The 23,411-nt window shown below is 33.9% G+C and overlaps 1 protein-coding gene across 2 annotated transcripts in view; it reads left to right on the plus strand.

The window, feature by feature from the left end:
• Nucleotides 1-1,332: 1,332 nt before the first annotated feature.
• LOC113521918 (guanine nucleotide-binding protein G(o) subunit alpha) overlaps nt 1,333-23,411 on the plus strand; it is a 58,401-nt gene continuing 36,322 nt past the window's right edge. The window contains exons 1-2 of one of the 2 annotated variants that reach the window (XM_031910022.2): nt 1,333-1,599; nt 18,027-18,069. In XM_031910022.2, coding sequence (XP_031765882.2) covers nt 1,482-1,599; nt 18,027-18,069 — 161 coding nt within the window. In that variant the 5' untranslated portion in view covers nt 1,333-1,481. Of the gene's footprint in view, nt 1,600-7,431; nt 7,922-18,026; nt 18,070-23,411 lie in introns of those variants that run through there. The other variant, XM_026907585.3, reaches the window with a different exon arrangement.

Below are 23,411 nucleotides of genomic sequence, written 5' to 3' on the forward strand. Positions count from 1 at the left end.
AAAAGTATAGTCTGTTATGTCCATGGTACTGCTCATGCCTATAGGCGACGGTTACCACTTTCTATCAGATGGGCCGTCAGCTTGTTTGCCATTCTAAGTTGTATTAAAAAAAAAAAAAACTGAATTAGTTTCATCCTCATCTATTATCTGACTGGTATGCCAGTGTATACCGATAGCACAAACTGGTTTGCGTCCCCTTAGCACCTTTTACCTAGGCTTTATTTAGTGGATAAAAATGGAATGAAATGCCGGTCTATGCGTAATACTCTTTTACGATAGGTTATGAGTGAAGGATAATAGAATGGTGCCTATGGTGCTGATCATAAAAATTATCCTCTATTTCCTACCGGATGAAGGTCGATATGATGGAACACATTAGTTAGTTCCCCCAATGATTCGGTGACAGGTGCTGTATTAAATCGGAAGAGCTAAAACGGAAATTTCAGCCTGACCAAACATTGATCGATATCGATAAAGAAATTTTTACAAAACATCTGAATAAGTAGACACATAGCGTACATCATCATCATCATATCAGCCTTTAACTGTCCACTGCTGAACACAAGTCTCCCCCTTGGAGAGTTTTTCCAGTAGTTGCGAAGCTTGGCAGGCGGATTGGCAACTGCAGTTAGTCTTTGGTGATGTTTTAAGAGGGACGCTGCTGCTCATTTCTCGACTATTAAGTTCCCTTAGTCGCATCTTACGATACCCACGGGAAAGGAAAGGCTAGCCTATTCTATGCCGGGACCACACGGCCAATATATACCAAATAGACATACATAGAACATGTTAAACATAATGTTTTGACCTGTGTACCCACCTACTTATACAGGAATTACCATAAAATATGATTTTACAAAAATAAAATGCTATATTTATTATTATAGTAGGTAAATATATATTAGCTATTACTATCAGATAAGTATTTTGTGATAATTATGTGCATATCTAAAATATTTTCAAAACCATTAAAATAATACTAATTGCTAGTTCAGCATAATGTGGGTGGGGGTATATGTGCCCGTATTCTGTATTTTTGTAATCCCTATTTCCATTTCCTTAGAAACTCGAATAGGCATGAGTGAAAAGGAACAAGGCTGACGTAGGGTGTAATTAGTGTGTCAGGGAGGCACTGGGCGGCCGGTGGCAGCGGCGGCGTCCGGAGGCGGCGGCGGAGCGTGCGCAGTGGGTGCGGCGCGCCGCTGCTGCGCGATCCGTCATTCGTTCGCGGGCCCACGCCGCGGCGCCACCTCGAGCTACTCGCACCGCGCTGCTGCCCGCTCCGCCGCGCCGAGTCGCGACCGACCGCGAGCTGCACGCGTAGGGCCGACCGGCGGCCGGAGCACCCGCGGCGAAGCACGCGTGCGCGAGCGAGCGCGTGCGCGGCGCCAGCTGCGCGCGACTGCGCGACGACGGGCCGCGAGCATGCGAGGGGCACGGCGCTGCCGCGCGTAGCGAGCCAGGCCGTGCGCGCCATCGCCATGGGCTGCGCCTCGTCCGCCGAGGAGCGCGCCGCCATAGCGCGCAGCAAGCAGATCGAGAAGAACCTCAAGGAGGATGGCATCCAGGCCGCCAAGGATATCAAGCTGCTGCTCCTTGGTAATGGAGTTTCCCTATATCCCTTTCTAGTGACAGAGCTGCGCGCGCATCTCGTTACGAGCTCTATCGACTGCGGAGTCCGTGGGACGCTCGTGCCGAGCCGGCACTTTTAAGTCATCTCATCGCACTCGATTATTGAAAGTCATTTAATGAGTGTATAATATATTTATAGTCAGAATAATTTATAAGGGAAACATCATTAGCTAAACTTTAATGTTCATATTAATAAACACTGTTGGTATAGCCTAATGTTGGTACAAAGAAATTTTAGGGATAACAAAGAAAGTCAATTTGTAAAAATAATAATAATTGAACCCATTGACTTATGAAGGAATTTCCACAGTTCTGTCTGTTATAAAATACCTACTTACAGAAATTAAAGATCGATTTAACTGTTCGATTTGGAATTTCATGCAACTCTACCGGTAATAAGGAGGTACAATAAATATTACCTTACGTGCAACTGTTCCTATTTATTATTACTGATTACACTGATGGAAAATACTGAATTAATTCTAATCAACTAATGAAGTCACAGCATTCTCAACAAATTATATTTTTTTACAATACTTATATAGGTCCCGGCATAGAATTAACCACCCTTTCCTTTCCTGTAGGTAAGAGGTGACTAAAGTAACTTAATGGTAGAGGGAAGGGCAACAGTTTTAAGAAAGTAAAATATCTCTAAAAGCCTAACTGCAGTTGCCAACCCGCCTGCCAAGCGTGGCAACTACTGTCAAAACTCCCCTTATGGAGAAAGTTTACGATCAGCAGTGGACAGTTAACAGCTGAAATGATGTTATATCTAATATAATGTTAACCGTAATGCCATGAAAATTAATAAGGACGTGTTTTAATTAAAAAAAGTCAAAACTGCTAACTATATAAACTTTCTACTGCTAAACATGGACTTTCTCTATAGACTGCACCCATACAAATATTAGGTCGTCGTTCTATTTAGAAGAGGAGAGGTGCGAGAGAAACATACAATGCGTTTACCTGTACATGGTTGCCATTCAAGAACCTTCCTTTTCTGCTGAATCTTCGAGCAGAAGCCGACCTGTTGATACTTAAACTTGTAAGAATCATGTTGGGTACATTGTTTCTACGCAGTTCTCCTTGTTTAGACTTAGTGTATATTATCATGCACTAAAATTCCGAGCTTCCCAAAATTACAAGCATTAGAAGCATTCTTATATGGCTAACATCATGCGAATATTTCAACAAGAGGTTTATCCAGGACAGGTAACGCGCGCGTAATGCCCCTGGTATTACAGGCGTTCACCGACTACGGTAACTGCTTACCATTAGGTGGGTAGGTGTTCTTGTTTGCCACCTCAGTGGTATAAAAAATCATGTTTAGATTCCTTAAGGTACATTGCTACGGTAAATACGATAAGACTTTTATTGAATTTATGGTATTTTCATGAATTAATTTCCAGATCTTTCAATTCCAATTCTTATTTATTTATTTACCCACAATGATAATTGTTCTTAATATGTATCTTTTTTTTTTAATAGATGATAATGGAATGATAACCCTGCCTGCGTAAACGGTATACATTGTCGGGGCACCGGTAATGGATGATAGGTGAGAATAAAAAGATCTGTTAGCCTATCGTGATGAATATACCTGGAATTCAGCACGACGGTTTACAGGGGGACCACAGGGAGGTCGACCTGACAGGATATATTGCTAGCAATGAAACTGCCAGCATTACTAACAATCATTCCCTTCCTGCCCCTAATGCGTATCTTCAACTAGCAGTATTTTGTATGATACTTCAACGGCTTCTTCATTCCTCACGGATGTCGTGCCAGCGTATACCCATAGTGCAGGCGGGTTCCACTTTCATTCATTAATGTTCTACGTCTTTGATTTCAGTAGCGCAACAACAACCACACTAGCGCCACACTAAGCATATCTTCTGCGGCAGATTGCCAAATCATATAACTGTTACTTGCGGTCGACATTGTTTGTGCGATCTGAAATTCTGCTTTTATAATCGGGTATAAGCATAGGTCCATTTAATTAGATTTAAATTAAACCATGTGGAGGTCGACCTGATAAGGTATATTGCTAGCAATAGAGCTGTAAAATCCCATTACTTACAATCCCTTTCCCCCCTTGTATGACAACTGTCAATACCATCTTTCACTTATTAGCAATATTGGGTATATCAGACTGATCTCTACCGTAAAAGCAAATTAATTACCAGAGGGAGAGTTTGTACAAAAGTCGTTGGGTACCTCTGTCCCATTCGTGTTTCAACCGTGAAGCAGTTGTGTTTGCATGGCTGTATTCGGTTTGAAGGGTGGGATATGGCAATGAATTTACAGGGTACAGAGGAATAACACCTGAGTCCTCAGGAATGGCAACGCATGGGGGTACATGGGCGAAACAGTATACTCTGTTATGCCCATGGTACTGCTCATGTCTATAGGCGACGGTTACCACTTTCCATCAGGTGGTCCGTAAGATTGTTTGCCATTCTAAGTTGCATAAAAAAAAGTTAGCCCGTAGTGACGAATTTCATTAGAATCGATATAATGATGAAATGATGATTGATGCCCAATGAAATGATTTGCTATTATTTTCTTATATCACCGCTTGCTGATCACCGGTAGTGTATGTATAAGCCAATCAGTCAGTTTCGTTCAAAGTAATTACGGTTACGTTATGAGGCTAAAGCAAAGGGGAAATAAGAAGAGAATAATGTACCTAAGGTGAAAATAGAACTATTTACAATTTCTTCCGCTATTATACTAGCCATAAATGTTTAGTGTTCCACTACTAAAAACAAAAAAAAAAAAAAAAAAAACAATGAACGATCCGCAAAATATAAGAATGCGATGAATGAGACATTAGCTTATATCACGCTTACCTATATATCTTTGAACTAGTTATGCATCTGTTCAGAATCGCTCTTACAAATATCTTTTTATCAATATTCGTATTTTTTATTGTGTATACCTATAATTACCAATATCACCTATAATTTATATATTTATTCTTTAGTACAAAATATGTGTACAGGGTGGATTTAATGCTAAAAGCATTCTCTCCCAGTAAATTTAAGGGAAGTGTGAGAATGCTCGAATGCGATTCTAGTCTCTCTTTTCATTTAAGTTTCCTCTTGTCGGTGCAACTAATTCATGCATCTTCTTCCAGCCAGTTCTATCCCAGCCATATCCTTGACCTCCCTATACGACATGACACCTAGTGTTTCCTTTATCTGTCCCATGTAGTTATTCCTCGGTCTTCCTCTTTTTCTTTTGCCCTCTATTTTTTCTTGTACTATGCTCTTAAAAAAATCGTCATGTCGTATAAGGTGGCCCAGCATTTTGCCTCTTCTATTCTCTATTGTTTTAATTAATGTTCTTTATTTTTCGATTTTAGTATAAATTGATATGAATAGATACCTATTAAAATTTACATAGATACACAAATAAATATATATAAACAACAAATGTACTTGCACATATGTAAGATATAGTATATTATACACACGATGTGAATAGTACATAATACTTACCTACTGCTCGGATAAAGTATAAAAATTAACATGAACGTTTTTTTTTAATGACTTATCACCATTATCATCATCCAACAGTTCTGTTTTTTGTGTATGTATAATAAATATTATAAACAGACAAACATCTTACTGTCTAATAATCCTACAATGAATATAAAGTTTATAAAGATAGTAGATTGATTAAAATGTTAAATACATTTTGTATAATTCCGCTATTAGTACGTATGCGTGTTTGGTGACTACCAATATTTTGATATTGTGGACTGACGACTATTAGTTGAGGCCCTATATGACCTTCCCTAAATATAGCGGTAGCGGATTTAAACAGTGATATGGACTTCCGCAAAATAACATAAAATATTTGTAACGATGACTAGATCTTTGTTACTCAATCATAGGTAAGTCGACTTGAATGTTCGGTACCTAATAAAGTAACTACTAAGATGGACCACGTTACCTATTGTTACTTTTGTTTGACTCACAGATGTGGGATGCCTCAATTGTATCCAACTTGTCGTGTCAATTTCTACCCATAATTAGGCCCATTAGGTGCCTTTTTTGTATAGTTAAATTCAGAAAATTTATTTAAACTAACTTTTGCCTATGACTTCGTAACACACGGGCTTAGGAAGTAGGTAATAAAAAATATACCAGACCTTTGGGAACACAACTGTAAAAACCGTATCCGATTTGTGCAAACAAACAAAAATTCTAAAAAACATTGTTTTGACTTCTGCTCTATCAGTAAATTTGGCAGGGTGACTTTAAAAGACCTAATTTTTGTATTAGTATAATTTAGCTTTATCGCTTCAAAATACGGTAAATTAGTAATAATACATTTAATTTTCATACTACACAAGTATATTCAGGGTACTGGAGGTATGTAGTTTTGTTGGTGTTCTGTCGTAAATTCGTAACTTATGCGGATCACGTCACAGGTCTTACAAAAAGTTAGTCTCACAAAAATTTTTAATTTGTAAATTTGTAATATTATTTAAAAGTTTATTGCATAAAACTCAATACTCAATCATATTTATATGAATTTGAATAGCATTTTGTGGATACCTATTAAAATGTATACTCAAACTAAATATCTTTGCATAGAATTTTAGCTTTAGCTTTCTTCAGAACAATAATTTAATTTTAAGAATAATTTGATTAAATATAAACTAAAGGTCAATAATAATTTAATTTACAAAATTCAACTTTTTAAAAAGCAACAATCATATCAATTAAATTTCTTGTCCATTCTTCGCCTTCTTTAATAATGGCATTCCGAATGGCAAGTATAATCATAAAAATGATTTTTCAAAATGCCTAATAGGTATAAGTTTAGTTGAATAAAAAATATTTTTTGTTTCTTTCTTTTAGGTAATGAAAACTTTAAAACATATAAATGCTCAATTTTTACAGTTTAACAATAGATAAAAATTTAATAAGTATTTATTCTAAAGGTTCCGTCTTTCTCAAGCCAGTTTTAACCTCAGAGTACAAGTGTGCGTGACACCCGAGTGCAAGATTTAAGGGCGTAACCTACTTCATTAAAAACTTTTTAATCAAGTTTTTGAATGAAAAGCAAATTCAACTATTAGCAAATATCATTTTTACTTAACAGTTAGACTACGTAAAAAAGTGCATTCCTTGTGATCTAATAATTTTGACTTCTAGAAATTACTCCAATAACCTACTTACTTATTGCTTAAGTACCTTCCGGTTACCAGATTTTAAAAATTGTAATTTAAGTAATGACTGCACGCCTCATGCAAAAAACTATTGAATGTATTTTGATACAATTTATAATAATTTAGTTCTTGCGACAAAATAATTTTTACGGTATGATCGTATGGTGTCATACGAATCTTCATTCGTATGACTCAAATTTTATCCGGACTCGTCTAAGCACTGAATTTTTAAATTATTAATACAGGAAATTAATTTAAAAAAGCGCAACAAGGTATGATTCGCTTAGGTGCCATGGAAGAATCGACGGATCTCTAATAACCCTGCTTATGAACGAGGTCGAGCGAGATAGATAGTAGAAGCAAAATTAAATTACAGAATGTACTTTATCAGAAATAAAATAAAATAATCCAAAGTTTCGATGCAGCTAATGACTGTTAAAAATATATTATTTAAATTTTTTAATATATATCTGAACAAAACTTAAATTTTTTATTCACTTCCAATCATAGACATCACATAAAGTGTGTTCTCTTTCGTGTATGAATCCATTTTACGCATGTGTGAGCGAGCCCGAACGAAGAAAACCGATTGTAACCGAACGTCAGTCGAGCGGGGCGCGGTCGTCGTCACGGAGCGGAGTTGGCGCTTGTCATCCGGCCGCCATTATCTCGTATTTGAACCGATTGGTAAATCAATTAAAATTCGCGCTGTCGTTACGTGTTTTTAGTGTTGGATGTCGTACAATTTCGACAAAATTACCGAAGTGTGATTGTTTTTTCAGTAAAAAGTGTATTGCTGGTACATTTAAACAGTGTTAAGTGCTAACAGTTAGGTTACTGTGTTGGGTGTTAACATTGTGTAGGGTGGCTCCGGTCGGTCCGGAGCGGCAGGACGCGTGTGGAGCGCATGCAGAGGGAGCGGTGAGAGCGCGCCCGGCTGGGGAGTCGGGGCGGCCGGCGGTCAAGGAACAGAGACAATTGCCGACATGGGGTGCGCCCAGTCGGCAGAGGAACGCGCGGCTATTGCCCGCAGCCGTCAGATCGAGAGGAACCTGAAAGAGGATGGCATCCAGGCTTCCAAAGACATAAAGCTGTTGTTACTAGGTACGGGAGTAATGTGTAATGTCGGCGCATGGCCGCACCCCTCAGAACGTTTCCAAACGCTTTTACTGGCTTTACAATTTGAACCTAATTTTCCTATTGATATACTTATATTCCGGTACATGGAACATTATAGAAATTAATTATAGCATATCGTAATACGTTTGGCTTTCTCTTATTGAGTGTAATTATTATGCTGGTATGCACAATGTGTAAATAACGAACGAGTGTTCTGTGAGGTAGAAACTTTTTCTAATGCATATTTTAATAGGTAAAGTCTTCATTTTCGTTATATGGTTATATAATAAATTTTTATGGTACAGAAATTTATATCATCAATTTTAATACAGAAATACACATGCAATTACTGTGTGTCACAGTTGTGGCTAATGGCACAAGTCTAATGTGTCATGGGTAAAGAATTTCATAAAGGACTATGGGATTAGTTGTTATGGAGCACAAGTCATGCATATAGGTCTAACAAAGAAAAGTAACTATACTTAATTACTAATAGATTACATTTATTCATAGCTATCTGTGTCCCACACCTTTGCTTGATCCTTGCCATGTACTATGAGTATATGTTATATGTTAATTTAGTGTATACTACATTCTTTATCCAGCCATTTTAGTGTGATTTAATAACATATATATAAACATTTATAAACTCACATTTGTAATAAATGTATGAGTTTCCCCTTATGGTTGTAGGTGATAGCTACCTAAAGTTAGATTAATAATATAAGATGATAGTCAATGAAAACAATTTGTGATTAATTTGTAATGAATCACTTTAATATCCATCATACAGACTAACCACATTGTCACACACACACATTGATATATTCTTCATAATTCTTATACCACAGAATATTGTAAATAAAATTTAGGAATGAAAGAAGTTAGAATTACTTAACACAGAAGTGATCGGACCAATTTAAGATACCTGCATACTCTATTAAGCTTAAATATAATTTATTTTTTTAAAAAAACAACAGTAAATGTTAAAAATCTAGTTCAAAATTAATTTTTACAGCAAATGGTCCTCTGAAATATATTAATTCATCATGAAAATTATGGTGACCAGATGTTCAGTTACACAAATAGCTGAGTTTTGTATAAATGAATACAAAGTCAAGATCAAGGTAGTGCATTCACTTCAAATATAACTAAACACCTGGTAGCTGTTTATAAAATAAATAATAATTTTATGAATTAATTTTTATTGAGTTATTTTGAACATTATAATATTATGCAATAATTAAAGTTTATAATTCTGCAATGTAATATCTGTGTATGATATTTCCATTATTACTCTAAAAATGTAAATTAATGTCTATTTGTAGACAAATTTAGTTAAATTCAAATTAAATTGTAATTTAATGTTAAATTAAATTGCAATAGAGATTTACTTGCATCAATATACATATTTCGTTTTTACAAAGTTAGTTTTGTTATTGTGGTACTATAATAATAATAAACAAAATACTGAGTAGTAAGACCAATTGAGTCATTGGTAAATTCATTGATTATGAATCACTCTCATGTCACAAAAAATGTTTATTATTTGCATTACCAGAGTCGAATTAGCTTCAAAATACATATTTTTTTTATCACATTTAACAAACCAGCATTATAGGATACTAGAATATTACATTATTAATAGACATTATGATATTTATAATATATGTTCATTGCATAACATAAACATTAAAAAATAGAGAAAAAAATTATCTCTGATTAAAAAGTGAAATGTTAAAGTTTCCATAGTAATATTTACACTCATTAATTCAGGGATGATTTTCCAAAAATACTGACTGTATAGTGGGTGTTGTCTCAGAAGGCTGAACATTTTAAATGTTCTATTTCTAATTAAAAAAAAAATCAAGGCTTATTACATTAAACATGAATAAAGTGATCAATTAAATTAACTAGGTTTATCATCAGATAAACTATCAAATTTAAATAATTTTACAAGAATTGTAAAGTGTGCATTAGATACCAAGATTGTTACATAGCATGTAACATGGTGCTATTGTACTCTTATAATATTTAGTAGTTTGAATTCACACACACTTATAACTAGTAACTTGCTTTTGTTTTAAAATAATTGAGTTTCTTGCCTATTATTCTTAGCTGATTGTTGCATTCCAAATTGTGTCAAAATCATAAAAAAAAAATTAAAAATTAACTTAAAATGAAATTTACTTAAATAAAAACTATTTCTATATTTTAAAAGCCTTAAAACTCAACTCAAATTTCAGTGAGGGTCTTCATTTTCTATCTGGTTACTTAGTCAACTCTTTTTATATTCCTTACTAATATTATAAATGTAAAAGTGAATTTCTTTGTTTCTTACATTATAGCACCTAAACCATCTTAACCAATCACTATGAAATTTGTTATATACATACCATATGGAATGGAAAAGCTTGTAGGCTAATTTTTTAATTATAGTTAGTGAACATATCTCAGTCACATGGACGAAGTTGCAGATAAAAGCTAATATTATAAAGATCAGTTATTTACTCAGTACATTTAACAAAGCGCTCAGTACTGACAATATGACATTGTTATTGGCCAATACCATATACATAGGTCACTTGAGACTTAATGAGGACTATAACTGTGACTAACCTAATGTTGGTGTATGCTGTTCATGTAGTGTATTGTCATATCAATCATAGGCACTATGCCTATTGCTGAACATTGTTCAGTTTGAAATTTGAATAGATTTTAGATGTTTTGATTGTTTGTTAAATATTTTATAAAAAGGTCTACATATTTAAGTTATAATCAGAGATATAATTATTTATGATATGTATGTTGCTAATTTATAACTTAATTTCTGTAATGGACTTTATTTATAATTATAGACAAAAGTAAATAATATATTTTTTGGGGGACAAACTTTGATTAAATATCTAATAATGTTAGTTTCGCTATCACACAAAAGAGTGTTAACAAATATATCATATTTATCATTTTTGGATACATTTAAATTACAGGATATGGAGGCATACCTTATTCCTTATAAACAGCAACTTATGAGACATGTCATGGGTGTCACAGTATATTCTGTAACATCCAAGATGGTTCATGTCTGCCTGCAGATAACAGTATTTTCCATTCCAGTTATATAATAAATATATTTTTCTAGCTTTTTGCCTGGTACTAAATGGACTCCTAAACTGGTATATGTTTAATCTTAATACACCATGTACCACATACACCAGTTCTTTAGTTTCACAGGATTACAACTATGAAAAACACATTATTTTTTCGTGATGATAACAAACATACAGACAGACAGACAACATTTATAGTAATTATTCGATTATGTCCCCCAAAAACTGACTTCAACTGTGATAAAACCAGTTATCTTGATCTAAAAACTAAAATATTGAACCGATTTTGATAAAACTTACAATGGTACCAATCTGTGAGTATATATTCTTTCAAATAAAAAAATAACTTTTTATATCAGTTTCAATCCAATGAAGTTATGAAGTGTAAAAAAATATAACCAAATTGAGAAACTTCTTTTTGAAGTCAGTTGAAATTTTTTGTTTGGACATCTTTTGAAACATTAATATGAGGGGTCTTTATCCTTATTAAGACCTAATTTTATTAAATATCTTCCATGTACAGTATTATTAAGATAATTAATGAATTCCAATTCCGCAAGTTGATCCCAGCTGTTATCATATGACTAAAGTGATAGCGGGTAAAAATGTAGCTGGAAATGTTTCTGATTACCAATGCATGGAATTTGACAAATATAAACAAAAAAGTAGCTTGTGCCCTTCTCCATTTCAGTTAGTATATGCATGCCAAAGTCGTGACGATTAGTTGAGCAAGTTAGTGTCAAAATATACATACAAATTCATTTTTACATTTATAACATTAGTAAAGGTTACTTTTTTTATAAATTGATTCGATTGGAATGGAAAAACACAACCCCACCACAGCATTCACCAATGCTATATAAGTGCTTCAGGTATATTGTCGTGAATGCATTTCGAATGCAATGCTCTTTAATTTCAGTCTAGATCTAATGTTCTATTTATTTTCTGTTTTTACCTAATGGTTAGCTGGTGGAGAACGCCATATGGCATTAAGCTCGCCATTTGTACAAAGTTTTATTGTGCAATAAAGAATAAATAAATGTTATCTCTTGTTTGTATGCACTAGGCAGGTTTTTCAATAATTCTTTATCAATTGATTGTCTGAATATTTGACTATTTTTCCATTGCTCTTCTATATGTGACTTAATACTGTTATCTCCTATTGTTTGATCTTTTGGAGATAAACATTATCCTAGATAATGCGTAAGCGTTTGCGTATTTTACTCGTATTGACTGGTCACGGTTACTTCGTGTAGAATATATGTACGAAATAATAATCTAAATCAGGTAAATTTTACTCCTTTAGGAATAGTGAAATAGTGTGTCCATAAGTAGATTTTGTAAAAATATCAATTGCTTTAAGCGTTAAAAACAATACGGAAGTTAACCCTGTCGATTGCATATTGGCATCATATAATTATCGCGTAAAATAAAATACAGACGAATTGAGAAATTTCTCGTTTTGAAAGTCGCTTAAAATAGAGAGAAAATTTATCCAATTCCTGAATAGATTGCAAATTTAATTAAAATGTATTATTTTTAAAATTAAGTTATCTTTTAAAATTATACCATTTATGATAGAATCGTGCGATAATTAAATCATCTACACGTAAAATTCTACAATGGGAGACTTATTAGTAAACCTTCTTTAAGTAACTACTTGTTTGATTAATGCCACATTACTGTGATATTTTTTTAATGAAATAAGTTATTTAAAATATTATAAACAAAAGTGATTAAAGTAAGACAATACAAAATCAATTCACATAAAAATCTTTCTATTCTAACCATTTGTTTATTTTATATACTGTTATTTCAATAAAGACATTTCATTGTTTTTCTAAATATGCCAATTATATAATTTTTTTTTTTTATAAAATATTTACTGTTTTGTCTATAGATGTGTATGTAGTATCTAATTTCTTATTTACTCAGTGGCGGACTAAGCCCGTCTGATGCCCGGGGCGGCAAAGCTAAATGAGACCCCCCCATTTAAGTTGATGTAATTTTACAAGCTTTTTATTCAGTTCATATTTGTAAATATAAGTATTTATGTTTATTTTGTTATATTCTTATAATAATTTTGTTATAATATTGAAAATGAAATTTAAATTAATCATATATGGATATGAATGAGAAAAATTTAGATGTTTAGACGCACTCGAGGACCAGAGGCTCTGGACTCCACTTTCTCGGTATTCCGCCATTGTATTTACTAACTTTTTTTTTTTTTTTTCAACATAAAAATAGTTAAGAAACTTGAAAAACAGTTTTAAAAGGAGGTACTTGTCGATTCAATTTTCAAAGATATACAGATGGTACTTTTTATATGTACGTACGTGATATCTTGATGAATTCTGAATTGGTTAATAATAATTTATTTTTGCAATTGATCATGTTTACTATCGAGAACAAGCGCTAAGATAAATACCAAATGAAAGTTTTAGCATGAATGCCGCTATCTAGAATTTCTCAGATATTGAAATCAGAAAGTTGCATATTTACACAAAAGTGGCCAAATATGAGTCGGACTTGCGCACCGAAGGTTCTGTACAAATTATAATAAAAAAAAATCACAAAAAAGATACGGTTTTCGGATCTTTTTCTTGCGCTGCACGATATTGCTTTTTGCCAAATTTCATCATTTGGGTTTTGATTCCCTTGCAAATGACGAAATATATAAATGGCCGTTCATAAATCAATTACGTTGATTTGGAAATATAATATTTTCACAGCTTTAAGACACTGCAGACTTGATTATTTGATATTAATATCAACTTGATACCCTCACGTGTTTCTGAGAACAAGGAACAGACATACAGACGGACAACAAAGTGATCTTATAAAGGTTCCGTTTTTCCTATTGAGAAACAGAACTCTAAAAATGAAGTTCATTTACTATATAAATACATTTACAAAAAATAATGTCACACGCAAAAAGTGTCAGCTAGATAGGTACTTTTATAGAAGTTAATTGATCTGTCACGTCATAGTGTCGTGATCATAGTCTGCGTGCGAACATGCCCATGGACATCTAGCTTTAATATTACCTTCTGTGACAAGTCGCATATGTTCATAAATATAGAATAAATCGTATAACAGTTGGAATATATGTTGTCACTTTTAGCTACTACTTATATGAACTAGTTGAAATTGTATTTTTTCGGAATTTATTTGATTTCAATATGAGGCTTGAAAGTTTAGAAACAATATTAATTTTGCACAAAAGTCGTCTGCATGAGAATCTCAATTACATCTGGTTTTCTGCTTTGAAGCAGCTGTGCCTAATGGCTGTGTATGATTTAAAAGGATATAGATGTCAATTTACAGGGTACGGAGGCATAATACTATAGTCCTCAGGAATGACAAAATGCGGGATAGAATACTATATTAATGCCCATGGTATTTTTCATGTATATTTGTGACGTCTACCACTTTCCATCAAGTGAGTCGTCAGCTTGTTTGCTATTCTAATTATCATAAAAATTCGTCTTTTAAAACTAATTCTTCGCGATGGTCAACCCAAAATTTCAGAAACTATCATGCAGGTTTTGAAGTTATCATGTTATTATGTCCGAGCTTTTATGTATGTGCTTATAAATGATCATATTAAAGTAGTTGTTTCTCACGGCCTCGCCCTACTGAATTCATCTTTTATTTCCATGTGAATTTAAAAAAAAACCCTTTTTCTCGTATCTCATATACGATACTTCGTAGAAAATTTCAAATTTCGAACTCCGGGGCTTTTTTTATACGTCAAAGGTGGCAAACAAGCATACAGCCCGTCTGATGATAATATGATGATGATGATGATGTGTGTTGATTGATCAGTCTCAGTCAGTTAGGCAATTTTTAACTGACCTTCGTAAAAGGAGGTTCCGCGTATATCAATTTTGTATGTATATTCATACACCAAATTCCCCGCCATGTCAAGACTGATTTGTATGATGCTTTGTTTAACTGAAAGGGTTTACTTTCAGCATGATCTTTATTAAAAGTGAAGTATGTTATATTGTACAATGAAATATATAAATATATATTTCTTGATAAATTACGTAGTCTAAACATACCTATAAAAATATATGGATATGTTTGACTTTTGTATTTTCGAAGCGATAAAATACAATTTCAAATATAGTAATCAAAATGGCAATCTAAAAATGTGTATTAAGATAGGCGCTGTTCTTTATTGTGTCAAAAGTGATGAAATGTGCAAACTAACATTGAAGAGGCGCCAACCAGGGGTTTATAGACAGGTATTTTATCAAGCAACCATCGTTTGAGCACGCGACGAGCGATCTTATCGCGATGATGCCGCAAAAAGGCAACGAAACAACGTCGCTCGTGCTCATCCGATTGTTCAATCGATATACAGCTGTGTATTATACTAAATACCTCGCCCGCCTAGACTGGTTAGAATACAATAGGATTCTAGAATTCGATAGATTCGACTCTTCTGAACAGCAACCTAATTGCGCGAATTCTGAAATGTAAATTTCTAAGTTTATCTCGAAATTCACTTATTTAAGTGATAATCTTACAACCGACAATACCATTTAAAAATAAATTCAGTCATAATCTGGAATGTCCTTTTTCTATATTATAGTGAGTATTAGTAATAGCTCTTGAGAGAGAGATTTGACATTTTACAACCTGTCCAAAGGTTAATTTTAATATTATGAATATTAGAAATAATAATTAGAGTTGGAAACGCACACTCCTGATTACAGTATTCATACGCTACGATAACCATGTACTATCTGATGAGCTACATTAGATAATAAACTACTGATGGGCATTGATACTTTAAATTGGAAATAACAAACTAATCTTAATAAATAAAATTTCATCCATTCATGTCAGATATTTTCTTAGGAAAAAAGGAACATGAGAAAATCAACTATTTCCACGCCGGTCAAGTATTTTATCTCATATTAGTTGACTCCACGTACATCGTTTTGTCCAATTTCAATATTATTTTCTTTCGAATAATACGAACATTTAAAAAATATTAATCGGTTCAGCTGGACATTGCGCAGGAAAAAAGGCTGCTTCAAAATTCAATTGTGAAAAAAAAATATTAGAGTAAACCCTATCGATTGTAAAAGATGAACCTTATAGAAGTTTCTTAAAAACATTACTACTTTTTTATATACATGATTTTTCATATACATAAAGATTATAAAAACCAGTGGATGCAAATACTCGAGCAGCAATAAGCTCTAATTTTCGAAAAAAATACCTATAAGTCTATCTACCAACAAAATTATTAATATTTGCAAGCCACTAAATCTCTGTTTCCATTGCATGGTAGCGTAGTAACTTCAAAACTTCAGTTCCAAAGTTCATGTCTGTATTGGACAACCCTGTTTATTTTAAGTATTTTAAAACGTATATTATGTGTCAGATGTCGGTGGGAATAGATTTTTGTCACGCGATAATCATCTACTTTTATGGTGAAAGTTTTTACGAATGCATCCATCTTTCGTGTGAACTTTGTTCCGGAGACTACTACGTCTGACTTATGACATTATATTACTAGCTGTTTTTCGTGTCTTTTCTTTTGTGAATGGTGGTTAAAATAATAAGATATATATATACTATGTAATATATTATATATTATGTGTAATCTTAGAGATAGGATCTCCATACTAAATTTTATATAAATCCCTTCAGCCTTTTAAGTATGATTGAGTAACAAACTTGTTTGGAAGATTATTATATTTTAACAATATTTACATTTACTATATTAGATTATCATTTTCAATTTTTTCATCGAGATCTTTAACAAATTCATTACTCCTATATAAATAAGTATAAAAGACTATTGTTACATGCATAATTTGAGCATGGCTGGGCTGATTTGGCTTTTTTAATGTCCATAATTGCTTGATTTAGGTTCTTAGGGAAATAAAAAATAATGAATTTGGACTCAACAGCGTCTAGACCGAATAGTTGATAATTTACAGTTAATATTCTCGTATTCTAAGTATATATTATTTGTCATTCATTGTTTCTCGTTGTGAGTGAATGAATGTTGCAATAAGTATAATTAAATCAGTTAGTTCAGTTGCCTGCGTAGGTGATATCTGTATCAGGAGGTCAGGGATCGGCCATTCGCGCTGGCCTGGCAATTAGAGACGACTGAGGTCACGTTAGTTGGACCTGTATTAGACAGGGTTCATTTTCAACGCCCACCCATTTCATGTCTACAACTCGAATACGATAACGTTATTTTAAAAGTTTTTATTTAGTTTCACTTCCGTATCCATTTCACATCTCTCCCATTTATATATATTTTTTCCAACCTATTTTTATTCGACCAACTAGACTAGCAATGTGTGAATAGTAACAGTTTACATTCGATCTGTAATTAACTGTTTTTATGTCATTACGTGTTTTATTGCCGCGGTTGAGGGAAAGTCTGTTTCTGATTATTGCTGCTTCAAATGAACAAAATGTCTATACTAATATATGAGTAGTAAATACGTTTAATATATGTGGCTACACATTTAAAATAGAATCTTACTAGAAGGAGACTTTGTATGCATCTAAGAGATGTCTATCTGTTCCACAGATATTAATCAAGGAGGTAGGAGGAAAACACATTAGTTCTCAGGAATGTCAACTTAAGTACATTCATAAGCTTCACTGTATATTCTGTGAAGTCTATAACTTGCTGCTCATGGCTGTAGGCGACCACTTTTCATTAGGTTAATTCATTGATACCTTTACTACTGAACACTAATATATATTTGGACCTCCTCTTATGAGGAGGGCCTCATAAGAAGAGGTCCAAATATATATCATCATCATCATATCAACGGTTAACTGTCCACTGCTGAACACAAGCCTCCCCCTATTGGAGGGTTTTGCCAGTAGTTGCCACGCTTGGCAGGCGGATTGGTAATCGCAGTTAGGCTTAGTGATGTTTATATGTTTTACTATATATTTAGTACTAATAGTATAATTTGTTACAGGTGCCGGTGAATCGGGCAAGAGTACTATAGTCAAACAAATGAAGTAAGTATTAATACAGAACATTGCATGTTTTGATCTATTGTTAGTTACTTATTTCCAAGTTTTTCACAGTACATAGCTGCAATAATTATTTTTGTACTTGTACCATATCCTGGAACCTTCATACAGAAACAGCGTGATCTATGGCTGTCATTACTACATAAACATATGACGTCCGTACATGCGCAAATGTGCGTGTACTCGTGTAGCAAGGGCTATAGAGTAACATTATCAGCTTTTAGCACAATTACTTAAATTACTCAAGAAAATTTGCGTCAGCAGTACTTGCTAAAAATAACATTTTATGATAATTTCATTTGTAATTCTGTAACTAAGATTGTATAAATTTTATTCAATCCGGTCCACCTATTAGTCTTAGTGATTTACCTGTTTTTATCAATTTTCACTTACTATTGTATTGGTATTATCGTCGTAATCTACAGCACTTCCGTAACTAATACATCACCTCAGTTATTAAAATCTATCAACTATTTTAATATAATTGTGCCCGAGATGCATATTTCACTTGTCCTTAATAATGGATCTTATATTCTATTTTAGGCGATTTGTATAATACGCCCTATCTGTTAAAAGAAGTTGTACTGTTATAGTGTTAAATAAAGAGGGTAATAACATTACCCAGTAGGGTAAGACTGTGGATGTCTCATGTATGACAGTCGACTAAGAATGTAAGTAGTACGTTAATTCACTTGTCACCATATTCATATCTGGTGTATTGTATCTCTATGGCTTGTCAGCAAGCATTTTGAATTGTTATGATAAAGTCGATGATGTTTAGACTTACCTGTAATATTGATATTCGATATCAGTTATACAATAGCATATATTTCATATGTGTTGTGTGAGATTACTTTATCTGATTTCAGTATTGTTTCTATTGATGTTGATAAGTGAGATAATAAAGATATATATATTCCTATATATAATTATTGGAACAAGAATATTGTACAGCGTCAGTGGTAGTTATTACCCGACTGCAAAAGGAAAGAGTGTAATCTTTTTCTGATGTATGTTTGTATAATCCGCATCTTTGGCCAATTTTGACGCAACATTTAACTTACGAGGTTTGTCCGGAAAGTACGTATAAAAGTTTTTTAAAAATTTTATTTTACAATTATTCAGGTAAATCAATTTTATCCCCTTCAAAGTACTCCCCCTGTGACATAATGCACTTGTGCCAACGCCGTTTCCACTGTGAGAAGGCTCCTTGAAAGTCCTCTGGTTGTAGGTTTCTCAGCTGCCCCGTCGTAGCTTTTTTTATCTCATTTATGTCCCCCAAATGCCGCCTCCGAAGTACCAATTTGGTTTTTGGGAACAAGAAGAAGTCACACGGGGCCAAATCCGGCGAATAGGGGGGGTGTTCGGTCACCGTAATGGAATTTTTACTCAAAAACTCACGGACAACAAGAGAGGTGTGGGCAGGGGCATTGTCGTGGTGAAGAATCCAACGCCCCTCTCGCGCCAATTCTGGACGAACTCGTGCCACACGAGCTTTGAGGCGTCTGAGCACATCGACGTAGAATTTTCCATCAACTGTCTGGCCTGGAGGGACGAATTCTTGATGGACAATCCCCCGAACATCGAAAAAAACAATCAACATTGTCTTGACATTTGAGCGGGATTTTCTTGATTTTTTTGTTCGTGGTTCCCCGGATGTCTTATCGAATTAGATCGGCAAAAATTTCACGGCCATTCTTGCCGAGTTTCGAGAGAAACTTGATTACGACACGCTGCTCTTCAACGGAAGCGGGCTCCATGCCGACGGGGTTTCGTTAAGAGGTAACTTCACAGATGGCGTGACAAGCCAGTTCGCACCGCACGGCGGTCAGACCAGAACTGAAGCATTGTTAGGGACATAAGGAAGGGGTCCTGCGCTTACCTGGCCTCCCCACTCCTCTTTCTCGCATTCCAGAACACTTTTATACGAACTTTCCGGACAGACCTCGTAAATGGACGGAGAGAATTGCCAGTAGCGAAGACTGCACATTCTACCTGGAGACCATCGTGGATAATTCCAAAAAAATTTGTTACAATAGAACGATTATTCCCTATTAATACATCGCCAGTGTAAACCAAATGGTGCAGATGGAGTTACCATTCCAAACTCATCGACCATCAAAAACCTAAATCGTCTATCAGATTTTAATAATCGAAGTATCGTTATATTATTTTAACGTTATAAATATAAGTTAAAATAACTTGTAACTTGAAATTATTCAAGTTACAAGTTATTTTAACTTATATTTTGACTTTATCCTTTATCGATTGCTTTAAAATCACCCCCTTAGAATTTTCTCGAGTCCGAGTTTATCGATTTTGAAAGTTGGCTAAAAGCCACTTCAGGTGTTGCAGGGTTCAATAAACGACAAACGGCGCCTATTGTAAATAATACCATCATTATAGTACGCGTCTTCTGAATCCGCTCCAAAATATACACATTTGGTACACACATGGCAATACATACTTTTGCATTTGCAAACAATTATTATCATTGTAGCGAAGATTTAAAAATATAATTACAGCTACGTAACTACGCTATCATTATCACATTTACTATTGATACTGTTCTGCTCAGTGACGTAATTGCTTTCGTTGTCAACGTCAAGGCTACGCAATTAGCAGTTATTTTGTGTTTTACCTATTATAGTTCTTAAAACAGTACTAATTCTACCTCACAAAGTCGTTAATAACTGTTAATAACGATGGCGTACATAAAAATGACGCGATGTTCATTTGTCACAATTACTTTGGTACATTGACATTTTTCAATTTTTTAGTATATTCTCAATTCAGGTATATCTTTTTATGTTTGTTACCTTCTAACTCCGACATTTATAATCCGATTTGGGAAATTCTTTTTTTTTTATTTTTCAGACTTGTCCCATAGAAATTTTATCAACATCGATTCAGTAGTTCAGTTTTTAAATCGAAAGTAAATATTTACTTTCGATTTATTATATAATAATAGTAAGTCAACAGTTAGAAATCGAACTTGCCGTCTGTTATTGGTTGTTAGTTGGATTAAAATGCCGATTCCTGTGGAAAAGATATTGTAATTATCGTAATAAAAAAGTCCTGTAACATGTGCTCTCGTACGCATTCCTGGTAGCGGCATAATAATATAGTTTTTTATATTATTATTATATTGACACTCGTAGCTTTTAATATTTACGGATGTTCATGAACTTGTAGCTGCTAGTTTAATTCTACACGTTATATTCAATAGACTGCAGCTCGGCTACGCCCACTTGATTTCGGTAATTAACTTTTTTATTTTTATTTGTGTAATGAATTTAGACAAAAAGGGATAGAAAATGTGGATTAAAATAATTTGTTTCTATCCTACTATCAGATCAGAATCATTATTTCGGCTACGTTTAGGCGGCCGTCAATTCTGTTCTAATCTAATCACGTTGTTTATATTATACATACTAATGTCAACAAATCACGATAACTTGGTATTACGGTACGTGGAGAACGGATTAGCCCGTCGATCGAGATGAACGTTCATCGACTTCGAGTGGGATGGCCTGGCCATGGTCGGTGACGTCACCCGCGTCCCGGATATGAATGCACGAGAAATGCCGTATGAAATAGATGATGCCAAGGACAGTTGGAGTAGTTTACGATCACATTGTGATCTTTAATTATATTAGTCATCAGGATATGACAACTCGGAAGTGCGGTTTAGAAGAATTTGCTTATTTGTTAAATTTGCTTGCGTGTGTCTTTCTTTATACACGCGAGTAACAAGTAGGTAGCTATTGAAATTGTCTTGAATTGTTAAAGTTGTGTTTTAATGTATTTCTTCATAAATAATGCAAGTCTTTTGTTTTTTGCTTTTTATTGAAAAAATTTTTGGATTGATAATTCCAGATACGGAAGCAGTTATATATAGCAGATCGAAGTAAATAACAAAATATGTTGACGTGATTAAGGGTTCATCTTCCGGGTGCTAGATGACTTGCAGTACGCGGTTCATTGAACTTCTGGCATATGACACGACAAAATGGCGACATGAAAATTGATTCCTGTGCCATATAGTGCGTAGGTCATATAAGATTTTTGCTTTATCATTTAAGGTATTGATTTTTATGGTAGGCATGAAACTTATTAATTAGAAAATCATATATTTTAAGAGAGATTTTAACCGCGTGAGGTACTATTATCATATTATGTTAATCCTTTCTTTTTACCAAATTCGTTCAGCCCTTGTGTGTGGTTTAGTACATTCAAACATATTTACAAATTTTCTCATTTGTATGTTACTACAAGCGCTTATGGCAAGGCTGTGTAGTCCATAAGTAGATATAAGGAAAAGATCTTACATTTACGTACAGACCCAGAGCAAACGATTATTTTTCGATTAAATAAGATTTACCTACACTAAGAGGTTTCACTATGAATCATACAAAAGTCGATAGGGTGAATCATCGGTACCTGATTCATTCCGTTTCAAAGTGACTTGGCGAATACCGATAATTGAAATTGTACTTGATTTATATTATAATTCTAGGGCCTTTTGAATAAACGGAAACAAACCTCTATGTTAGGGCACACCATCTATCATACCAACCCATGACAAAGAAACGTTACAGTAAGTCTGGCATTGAATTCTTTCTGCGTGCAGTAGATAGTTTAAATAATGTAGAAATGGCTTTGTTTGTCTCTTGTCTAGAAGCCAGGTCAATGAAAAAAGGTAAAAAAGTACAATAGACAATGAAATATGTATGTAGAAAATCTAATCGACTCGTCTTCATAATAAGGGCAAAGATAATAAAGAATAAGAGTTAAATTAACTTTTCATATGAATTAACTATACTGACATTGACCCGAGTTGTTTGCAGTTCTTAGTGTTGCTTCAAGAGATGATAAAGTCTACACATACAGGAACAGACAGAGTTTATTCCTTACTAATATTAAAAATGTGAAAATGAATTTGTTTATTTATGACTTCTTGACGCCTTAAAGGCTTAACCAATCAATATGAAATTTGCTATACAGGTAAAGACATAGAATAGTAAAGACATGCGGTCACGCGGACGAAGGTGTGAGTAAAAACTAGCTGTTTATAAAATTTCAGAGCTATATTATAAAATATTTTTTATCAAATTACGCCAACAGCGGGGTAGGACCAAGATGTTTCGGAGTTAAGAACCTCCTGACCCGCTGTGTGCTGTATCATGGAGGTTAATTATTTACACGTTATCAGTTATATTTTTATTTAATCAACTTAGAATAGAAAATATATTGATAGCGTACCTGACAGAAATCGTCGTCTATAGATATAAACAGCAACCATAACTATTACAGAATATATTGTA

The sequence above is a fragment of the Galleria mellonella genome, unplaced genomic scaffold (genome assembly GCF_026898425.1).
Source record: "Galleria mellonella isolate WM207_F2 unplaced genomic scaffold, CSIRO_AGI_GalMel_v1 utg63, whole genome shotgun sequence".
Taxonomy (NCBI): Eukaryota; Metazoa; Arthropoda; class Insecta; order Lepidoptera; family Pyralidae; genus Galleria; species Galleria mellonella.